At 42.0% G+C, this 11,114-nt stretch overlaps 1 protein-coding gene across 1 annotated transcript; it reads left to right on the top strand.

Moving 5' to 3' along the window:
* Positions 1-2,840: 2,840 nt before the first annotated feature.
* LYG1 (lysozyme g1) lies at positions 2,841-8,052 on the top strand. The gene is made up of 5 exons (XM_059134683.1): positions 2,841-2,912; positions 4,897-5,001; positions 5,928-6,121; positions 7,606-7,738; positions 7,934-8,052. Exons 1-5 carry the CDS (start codon positions 2,870-2,872, stop codon positions 8,050-8,052), a joined length of 594 nt encoding a protein of 197 aa, XP_058990666.1. The 5' UTR covers positions 2,841-2,869.
* The last annotated feature ends 3,062 nt before the right edge of the window (positions 8,053-11,114 follow it).

Here is an 11,114-nt window from a genome sequence, read left to right as displayed (position 1 = left end):
CAGCTCACAAGGAGCAAGCAGATGGAGAGACCAGTTAGCAGTAAAAGTAGGGTGAGCAGAGAGTGTGGAGTGGGAGACCTATGTGCATGTGTAGAGCAGTCCTCAGTTCTTTCAGGATCAAATGGGAGACCATGATGGGACAGGGACACATTAACACCTGAGGGTGCTAATGCAGCACATTTTCCAGGCTGGTTGGAGGGTCCTAAGGATGCGGAGTGACTATGGTTTAAGGGTTCTGGTGAAGGGGCGCCTGGGTGGCTCAGTGGGTTAAGCCGCTGCCTTCGGCTCAGGTCATGATCTCAGGGTCCTGGGATCGAGTCCCGCATCGGGCTCTCTGCTCAGCAGGGAGCCTGCTTCCTTCTCTCTCTCTCTCTGCCTGCCTCTCAGTGTACTTGTAATTTCTCTCTGTCAAATAAATAAATAAAATCTTAAAAAAAAAAAAAAGGGTTCTGGTGAAGACCTAGGAGAGCATTCCTGAAAAAGACATTTTCACAGGAGTTCTGTGGTGAGATTAAAGACCAAGGACCTTTATTTTCATCTCTTCCAGGAAAATAGTTTAAGGGAGGAGTAAATGGTCTATTACGCCTTACAAATCTAAATGATGCTTTGGGAATGACAAAGTCCTCGGTGGAGGGAAAGGGGTAGAGGCCACCAGGGACTTGAACTGGCCCCAAGGGATGCTTGGGTTGTTTGTTTTCCCTGTGCTCAGCAGGCTATGGCTCCAGTCTGTTGACATCCCTGTGCTGTTTGTCACTGTTTAACTCTCCAGGAAGGGAGAAGAGGGATGCCATCAGAGACACTGTGCTTGGCATTATGAGCACTGTGCTGTCTTGGTCTGACTTTCTAATAATAGTTTCAAGTGCATGGAGCCACAGGGACATTAAGAATTTAGTCACAGGTACAAATGGACACTCCCTGAGCACATTCCCCCCATGCCTCAATAGTCTCTTCCAAACACAGAGAGTTTTGTGACATCTGTAAAGTTGGCCCACAAAGCTTGAGTTGCTTCAACATGCTGTGTTTTATTTTTCCATTGCCATTTCTTGCTTTTTCCTGATGTAATTAAAACGTGACAAAAAGGAACTCTGTGTTTCTAAGTAATTGACACGTGGGATTACATAGACTCTTTTCAACAGAGCTTTTAGTTCAATGCTTGGAACATGAGGTAGCTTTCATCATGAAGTTGAAGTACTTTTCCTCTTGGGTTTCCAGGAAGAAGTATGTCTTTTCCCTGAGAAAGCAGCAACAAGGAAAAGACTCTGGGTTTAGTGTCTGGGTGCCAGCCGCACTCTCTTCTGCAGGGTTCTTTCCATAAAGCCAGGAAGAAGCCTCTGGAAAGATCAAATTTCCTGACTATATGAGCTTTTTCTGTGCCTAAGTGAATCTTTCTCCATTATCTTTCCTGGGATTGAGTGTCTTCTCTCAGTCAGTATGGCAGGGCTGGGGATGGTGGCTCAGTGGATGTCGAATAAATGGTTCTTGTCCGGTGACTGAGCATGAGAATTTCTGCAGACCCAGCTAAAATTCCATGTTCCTGTATCTTTCTGGTGTTGGGACTGAGCATGGCATCTTCTGTTCAGCTAAGGGAAATCAGGTAGACCATTTCAACATTGTAGGGAAGAAAAACAAAACAAACAACAACAACAACAAAAAATGACAATATCTGAGAAGCACACAAATGCTTGGCATAAGATGTAATTTAAATGAATTCCTTGACACCTTTGCTTTATCTTGAGACAAAATCTCCTTCTGGATGTTTGGAAGGAAATACTCATAAGAATAACCTTAAAGCAAAGGAGGTGAGAAAGTACCAAGTACCGACTTTATATGCCTACTCCTACTTATAATGACAGTAATAATTCAAAATGATAGGTAGCCAGGCTCTCCAGACCCAGGGAGAGGTTGGGAACACTCTGCAGTGGGGTGTTGTGGGGAGGTGGAGGTTTTGGGGGTAGGAGGCCAGATCCTCCAGCATTGCCTGGGGTCAACTACAACGTGTTCTGTTTGACATTTGTGTATTCATTTGGAGAACCAAAGCTCTTTGTACCCATGGAGGGTGGTTAAAGAAATGGTTGGATGAGAAAGAGAGAAAAATGAGTGAGTGCAAATGCATGCCAATGACCAGTCACCACTTCTTCCATCTAGCTAGCACCATATGAGTTTAATCCTGCCCATGACCCGACTTTTGGGGATTTGACTAGGTTTTCTCCTGCACAGGAGTTTTGCAGAAGAGGAATGTGGAGAATGGCTCAAGGTGGCCAAAAGGGTCTGAGACTCCCAGGCTCGGGGATTAGAGCAACGGGAAAGGTCTACCAATTCCTTCCTCCAACCAAAGCAGAGTATGTTCCAAGATACTGAGGAATGTGTAACCTTTTCTCTACACTGAAAGAAAAAGAACCCAAACGAAAAGAAACACTAATATAAAATTCTCCTTTTCACATTATCTTTTGATAAGGAAAATTCTACTACTGAGATAAGGCACATGCACCAAAAAATTGCTTTTCAGGATCTGGACTCAAGTCACTATGTTTCTCAGTGTTGGGAATCAAAGTATCTTGGCTTTCTGAAATAATTCTCTCTGGTAGCTCAATGGTCTGGTGAGTCTCTGTGAGCCAAGCAGGAGTCTCGTCATATTTAAGTTAATTCAAAGGATGGATGGAGCACAAGTCTTACTTTTGCTTTTTTCATTATGATTCAGATCATTACTTTTCTTAGTTCAGACATGGAGAAACTTATTCTTTCCTTTTCTTTTTTTACCTCTTTCCATAGAAACATTACATATTGTTCTGATGATAATGGATGTTATCACATCTTTGAACTAATTTCTATTATAAAATCATTTTAGGACCTGTAGAGCCAGCTCATCAAAATGTCTGTGCTGTGGCTACTTCTGGGTCTTCTTGCCCTTACTGGTGAGTGTATTTAATGTTTCCCATTTGACCTGGGAGATGGGAAGGATAAGCATAGGGACAGAATGGTATTTCTGATACTTGCAACTTGCAACTGTGCTGAAAATGTTATTTTTCTTTTAAGTTGTCCGATAAATACTGGACTTACTAACAGCCACTGATGAATGGCCTCTTTCCAGGTGCCCTGCAAAAGGAGGGGGCTCTCCAGAATGTGGAGTAGGTTTAAATCAGCATTGCTGGAGACTAGACTTTAAATATACATCATTGTTAAGTACTCATTGTCCCTCTATAAAAACCATCTCACCAAAAGTAGTTACTGAAATTATTCATAGACCACGTATTTCCATAAGAGGATTGAGATGGTTCACAATAATAAGACTAATGTAATTTCAAATAGTAAACTATCACAAAGGGGATCGAGGACATGTGACTAAGCTAACCACTGAAGCTGACATAATTGCTATGCTTGCATTTCAGATTTGGTCTTAAGGTTCCTTGCAAACCAAAATGGAAAAGTACATGTCTTTTGATTTAAAAAAAAAAAAAAAAAAAAGAAAGAAAAAAAGGAAGAAGCATAGTTCCTCTGGAGAAGCAAACTTTTTCCTGGCTCTAAATTCTGATGATTTCTCTGATGGGGTCTTACATTCATTCATTCATTGAGTGATCCATTTATTTGACAAGTATTTTTAAATTTCTAAAATATATTCTGGGAATATGGAACTTCAAGGAGTATCTAATGTGACTATGGAGTGGCTATGGGGCAGAGAGCAATGAATGACACAATCCATTACAATATTAAGGGTATTTGTCACCAGTTATAAAGACAAACAAATTAAAAAATATGAAAGAACACATTGGGTTGTTTAATTTTTGGTACACTTTTAAAAGACCAGATCATTCAATCTCCACATTTCTTTCAGATTTCTTATCAAAAGTTTGTGAAGTAGAAGCATTTACTCCAAAATATTAATATCTTCAGATGTCAACTCCAAGAAGCTCTTAATAAGAAAATAGAAACTTAAGAGGCATTTACATGAACATACAATACACACATGATGATGTGCAATGGATTTGTTGCCAAAGACTTGCAAACCATTAAGATCTGATGATATGAGCAAAGAATAAAGCAAATAAAAAAGAGTAATCTAATGAGGAGTCCTTACAGGTTTATCACAGTGAGATGATTTTCTCAATGGGCACCTTCCTGCCCCCCTGTAGGTATCTCATTACTGTTCATTACTCTCATGTGTACTTCTAGTTTGAATTATGAATACTAGGAAATGTCCTTTTTTCAGTGGCCTTTGTGAAAAATCTCTCCTCCCTGGAAGGATAGCAGCAGGTAGAGAGAGAGAGATGGAAACGCAAAGACTGAAAAGGAAGAAGTGGAAAGAGGGAGCCCCCTGTGGAGACCTGGTCCTGTGCTCCCTTAGATGTCCTCCCCTCTTTGCTGTCTTAGGCACCCCCATCTAGAAGAACACACATCCAGGGAAAGCCAGCTCCAAGTCCCTGTGCCTTTACTTTGGGTCTGGTTTGAGACCCCGGGGAAGACCAGGCTTTGTACATGTTTCTCTAGAGCAACGATAAATATCTCACCAGACCAGCCAGACAGGAATATTTGAAGGAGAAGAAGTACTGAGGGTTTACCTAAGATATAGGATGAAGACTACTTACAGGGAACAGATCCTCTGGTTTGATTCCAAGACACCAACTCAACAGCACTGGATAGTTCAGGGCTTTTTGCGAGGAATATAGCTGCTACAACAGTTGCTCATGCCTGTAGGATAGGAGGTGACAACTTAGTATTGAGGAAGTTTCTATGATAATTTCCTAGTCACTGTACTGTAAATTTCAAAATGTTTCAGTTCAGAGTGAACTTCTTGTTGTTACTGATTTTGGTAAAATTCTTTTTATTAATGGCATTTCATTTGTGGACAGAAGATGATCAAAGCCGTTCAATGCCTTAGGCCGAAAATTTCTCAATTTGTAGATTTATCTGAAAGCAGCAACTGGGGATGCTATGGAAATATCCGAAACTTTGAGACCCCTGGGGCTTCTTGCGGGATTGGAAAGCGTCATGGCCTGAACTACTGTGGTAGGTTATAATCTCATTGTCCACCTCCCCTCCTCTTCTTTCTCTCAGAAGATGCCTCCTTTTGGCAAGGGTGGCTTTAACAGGATTTTGCCCCTTCCCTTGATATCCCACACCCATGTGTCCCTCTCTTTCTCCTTCATTTCCCACTATTTCCCACAACCCTACACTACCAAGTGGCAGGAAGAGCACTAAACATCGAATCCAAAGAACTTGTCTGAGTGTGGGCTCTGGTTCTTCAACAAGTCACTTAGTTCTCCTCTGCCTCCACAGAAAGGGGTTAAAAATACTCACTTTACAATTTTGTTGTAAACTCAGGTTGATAGAATGTGGATGAGAGTATTTTGAAACCAAAAAAAAAATGCTTACAAGGTGAGTGGGCTAGCCAGGTAAATTAGCATTGGTTTTCATTTTGCCCAATACCCTTGTTATTTTATGAAGATTTAAGCTCATGCAATTTCTGAGTGTCATTTTAGGGTGGAAAGGTGGGCAAGAGTGAGCAAATCTGTCAGGGAAACTCTCCAACAACTTCTTGAAGGCGTTGGAAGAATCTCTCTTTTATATATGGTGCTCATTGTAGCTAATGGACAAGTACTTTTTACTGGGTAACTCTCTTTGGGGTGCTTAGGATGGAGTCAGTGTGCTTGTGCCCAGGGAATTGTCCTGCATGGGCCAGAGCAGCCTCTGAGAGACCAGCAAGGGGCACTGGCAGTCATAAAGAACATTGCCTGTGTGGATGCCAACTCAAGCTTAAAGGAGGAGAATCATAGTCTCAGGTCTAGGAATGGCCTCAAGGGATTTCAGACTGAGGCAAGGACTTCTTGGTCCTAGACCACTACCCAGATACCTGCAGTGTGATTTCTCTTCTCTTGAGCTCCCACGTCAGCATAAGTCACACAGCCACATCCTTCCTTCTGTGTTTGCATTAGGAGTTCGTGCTTCTGAAAGGCTGGCTGAAATAGACATGCCATACCTCTTGAGATACCAGCCTGTGATTCGTACTGCTGGCCAAAAGTACTGTGTGGATCCTGCAGTGATTGCTGGTGTCTTGTCCAGGGAGTCTCATGGCGGCAACGTTATGACCAATGTGGGCAACATGGGCGATGGCATCGGGGCTGTGCAGGTAAACCCCTGTCAGTTATGGCATATGGCCGTCGTGCTGCATGGTGCAATGCTAAGGGGACATCTTCACATTTGTTGTTGTTGACACTCTGGAGCACAGTGCCATGGGATACAGAGTGAAAGGTACTCCATACCAGTAGCAACATCATGGCTTCGTGAGCCATGGTTTCTTTTCAGAATCAACTGTGCTGTGTTTCCAGGATCTTATCCATGGTACCCTATCTTGAATACTTGCTCTGTTATTTTGCTACCATGTGACCTCATTTAATCTCCCTAGGATTCAATTTCCTCACCTATGAAACACCAGCCTCCTGGAACTGTTAATGAAGACTCAATGGAATGTTATGAAAACATGTTTAGTATCCGGCAGATTTTTAGCAAATACTGAATTCATTCTCCTTTGTCTTCTTCCTTCCTTTGTCTTCTCCTTCTTCCTCCTGTCTTCAATCCTGAGTTCTGAAGATCCAGCTTTATTTTTGCACAAATTCTGCCTGGTTTCACTTGTCCCAGAAAATCTCCCAAGGAACTGGGCATTAACCCCACAGTTGAATTAACTGTGTACTGGGGGAATCGGTGATAGCAAGGAGACAGTGGCACAGTGATTTTTTTCTATTGCATTTCACATCATTGTTGCAGCAGTTGAGAAGCCTTTATGTAGTACAGTCATTTCTTAAGCTTTTAGGAAAATATATTCCTCAGTGATCTTTAAACTGGCTTCCCAGTTTAAAGTGGAATGACACTTGCCAATTTAAAAGTACTTTCAAATACTCTATCTTTTTTACTTGGGGCCGCATCCAATAATCGGATGAGGATGGGATGAGGGAAGGCATGCAATCCATCATTTCCAAGTGAGGAAGTAACCACTTACTTACAAGGAGAGGGTCGTTCCTGCAAAGTCACATGGCAGCTGGAAAATGCCGAACCAGGACCAAGAGCAACTTAGGCGATGTTAGGGTCAGCATCACTTAGCACTCTGCCTTCTTTGTAAAATCTTGTTTTTGGGAAAATGATGCCTCCATCTACTTTGAAGTTGAAAGAATTCTCCAGAGTCAGACATTTCTTCTAAATATGTTGAAACAAAGTTGTATAAGAAAAATTAGAAGCACTTTTAGACATTCAGAAGATCTGGAAGGAGAATTACAAGTACAGATAGAAAACCCCCTTTCTGACCTATTTGGAAGGCTTGTGCTTGCAGCATTGAAAGAGGGCATCAGACTGGTATGTCCACTACTTCTATCACCTTTGACTTCCAACTCTTCCGCTCACCATTATAATGAAGCAGCTGTGAAATGTCTGCTCATCCTTCCTTTGCCCAAACCTTGTAGCTTTACTGTTTATCTGCAGGGAGATTAGAGGTGGCATTAGTTTAGCTAAAGGAGAAGGAGAGAAAAAAGGAGGGAAATGAGAATGCAGTACTGGTCCCATTAAGTCCTGTCACCCTCCCACATGGCTTACATCATTTTTCCTCTGCCTCTCTCCCTCTAGGACCCTGGTCTTTATGCTCCAACATCCTGGATCAGCGAGTCCCGGGTTTCTCAAATAACCGAGGTCTTAACTGTTAGGATCAAAGAAATCCAGAGGAGGTTTCCAACCTGGAACTCTGATCAGTATCTAAGAGGTAAGTGTAACACAGGACTTGGTGATTTCACAGCATGGAATTAATCAGAACAAATATAAGACCTTGCACAAGATTCCCCCAAACCTCAGTTGCCTTCTGATGACCAATTAGGAAAGAGAATCTAAGTTAACCACTGAGACCTTGGAGCAATGAGGGGCTACAAGGTCAGCATTAACCGATCTCACAAAATTCCAGGTGGACTCTGTGCTTATGCTGGAGCTCCTGAGTACATCAGAAGCAGCCAGGACCTGAGCTGTGATTTCTGCAATGATGTCCTTGCCCGAGCCAAATACTTCAAGAGACATGGCTTCTAATGTTTCAGAGCAAATCCAAGGTCATTATCACATAGAAGACCTCAGCTGTTACACAGATAAAACTAGCCAATGGGGCTTGTACCTGTGAATCTGAATTTGACCTGAAGTTCATCAAAATAACATGAAGCACATTAAAGGAGGAATTGTCTGCATTTTGTGGTGTGGTGAGTGTGTAAATGAAAGACTGTGTCTCTAATTAAAGTTACTCCCATGGAAGTTAGCTGCAATGTGGATTTCCATGAAATGAATCCTCTTCCTCATTGACTGGCATTGCCAGATTTAGCAAATAAAAATACAGGAAGCCCAGTTAAATTTGTATTCCAGGTAAAGAATGATTTTTTTGTGTAAGTACCAATGCAATATTTAGAACACATTTATCCTAAAAAATTATTCACAGTTTATCTGAAATTTAAATTATCTGGGTACCTGATATTTTATCTGGCAAACTCCATCACTGATTTCTTTGATAAAAATCATAGTTGCAAATTTTAATTAAAAACTTTTTTTTAAGATTGTATTTATTCATTTGAGACAGAGAGTGAGCTAAAAGAGAAAGTGAGGGAAGGGGTAGAAGGAGAGGGAGCAGCAGATTTCCAGTTGAACAGGGATTCCTCATGGTGGGTAGGGTGTGTGCTCCATCCCAGGACCCTGGAACCATACCCTGAGCTCAAGGCAGACACCAAACCTCACTGAAAACTTCTGATGAGAAAAAGGTGAGATGGTGGCTAGCTCCATCTGCTGGGTGGAAAGGTTTCAGAAGAGTCACTTGTTTTTTTTTTGTTGTTGTTTTTTAAGATTTTATTTATTTGAGAGAGAAAAAACATAAGCAAGGGGAGCAGCAGAGGGAGAAGCAGGCTTCCCACTGAGCAGGGAGCCCCACACAGAGTTCAATCCCAGGACCCCAAAATCATGACTTGAGCTAAAGGCAGATGCTTAACCTACTGAGCCACCCAGTTGCCCCAGAGAGTCACTTGTTAACTCCACAGCATTAGCTTAGCCCTAGGAGAGCCTCTCTGTCATCTCATTTTACCTCCTTTCTTGGACCCTGGGCCACAGAATCTTCTCCCACACCCATCTTCCCTCAACTCAGCTGAACTATTCCCTGGTTTGGGGCAGTTAAGACTAACAGAGCCAAGGCATAATACAGTGCTTCATCAGTCAGAATTGCCCTCAAGGATGCTGCCCAGCAGTATGCTGGTAAATTATTTAATTCAAGGGGTTGTGTGTTCTGTCAATGTAATGAGTGTCCTGTTCTACAAAGTATAGGATGTCAACACTCTGCAGAGTGTCATTTTAGGATCACTGTCATCATCTGAGGCAGAAGTGCTTTTAAGAAACTACTGTGTGCTCAGCACTACTTGAAGACCATACCAGAGTCTGTGGCCTCAGAAACAGTTAAGTCACACAGTTTAGTTGGGGATCATAGCCAACCACATGAGTGCAAAAGTTACAGACTCAGTGCCTCCCTCAGGGAGAACAGTGAAGTGCTCTTCTTCTGTGTCAGGGGCTCGTGGAACCTACATGCTCATGATCTTTGGTGCCCTTGACTTCCTTCCTCGTCTCCCCACCCACTGCTTTCCAAGACCTCCTCTCAAGGCTGAATGCAGTTAAGAGATTCCCACCACAAAAACGTGATGAGAAACCTTGTGAATACACTCTCTTTGGGGATTCATATTTCACTGGCACAAGGAAAAGAGATTGTAAGGCACTGATCATGAGCCCACAGGGGAGACATCTGGGTGAATAAAATCTTCCTAAAGTCAGACCCACATGGACAGCCTCATGCAGCCCCCACTATAGACACACAGGCCCAGTAATGTGGATAACTTGTGTACATGCTGACAGAGACTCTCTGAGGAAATATCCAGCCCAAGAAGCCCATGGGAGCACCATGGTGTGACAAAAGGAGCCCTGGAGAAGACACAACTGCGTGAGAGGTTGGCAAAAGTACAGGGTATTAATTATATAGCCATTAATAAATCCTTATTTGTAGAACAAAACCTTCTACCTAGCAACCCCTAAAAACTGTACTAAAAACTGTGAAGGGGAAATCCACGCTCACAAAAGCTCCTGTTCTGGTTGGGATACAGATACACTAACACTTGGGACAAATAAGAATTTCTCTAAAGCAGAGATAAGTAAACATTGACTTGGAACTTCAGTGAAGAACTGAGGCCTGAATTCAAACAAGTGGTTAGGCTGTTCATTAGGTGCTGAATTCTCACACTGGCCCTGACAGGATACACTATTTTCATTCAACTGAATAAAAAGAACTGTGACCAGAACCGTTATGGCCCTTGCCTTAGTCATAGAACCAGAATCCAAGCCCAGGTTTCTTCCATTTAAAACCTTTTTATTTCCCTAGGTGACACATGCACATAATTAGATGATTATATTTTTTAAAGATTATTTATTTATTTGAGATAGCGAGAACAAGTGGGGGAGTAGTTGCAGTGGGAGTGAGAGAATATCAAGGAGACTCTTCCCTCAGTTTGGAGCCCTACGTGGGCTCCGTCCCACAATCCTGACATCATGACCTGAGCCGAAATCAAGAGTCAGACACTTAAGTGACTGAGCCACCTAGACAGCCCTGTGTACACCTTTTTAAAACCTCCTCCTGAGTTAGCTTTTTATCAACTTTATAACTCAGAATTTTTTTAAGAGGTCTGGGAGCCATCCCTTTGAAATGTAAACATTCAGGAAGATAGCTTACCTATGCACCTGTCACTGTAGTAGTTTAACCTCTAGGCATCTACTTGTCATAGAAATAAGAAAATTTTATTACTTCTTCTGAAAAAGGTGAATTTAGGGTAAACTACTAAAGAATATACAGGAAATGGTGCTGTTAAGTTTTCTTATATGTATGTAATGGCTAAAAAGAGAGCAACAAAAACCATCATAACTTCTTGGCTGCTTACATAGGATAGAATTTCTTTCTTTATAATCTCTTTGCAGGTGATCAACCATGTCCATGTTCCAGTTTATGCCTATTCAATAATAAAACTTCTTTCATTTTGATGTTTTGTGTAGATTTTTCATTCCCTAACAACACAAAAAGAAAA

The sequence above is a fragment of the Mustela lutreola genome, chromosome 9, assembly GCF_030435805.1.
Source record: "Mustela lutreola isolate mMusLut2 chromosome 9, mMusLut2.pri, whole genome shotgun sequence".
NCBI lineage: Eukaryota > Metazoa > Chordata > Mammalia > Carnivora > Mustelidae > Mustela > Mustela lutreola.
Note: the sequence above shows the minus strand (reverse complement) of the source record. Positions and strands in the feature narration are given on the sequence as shown.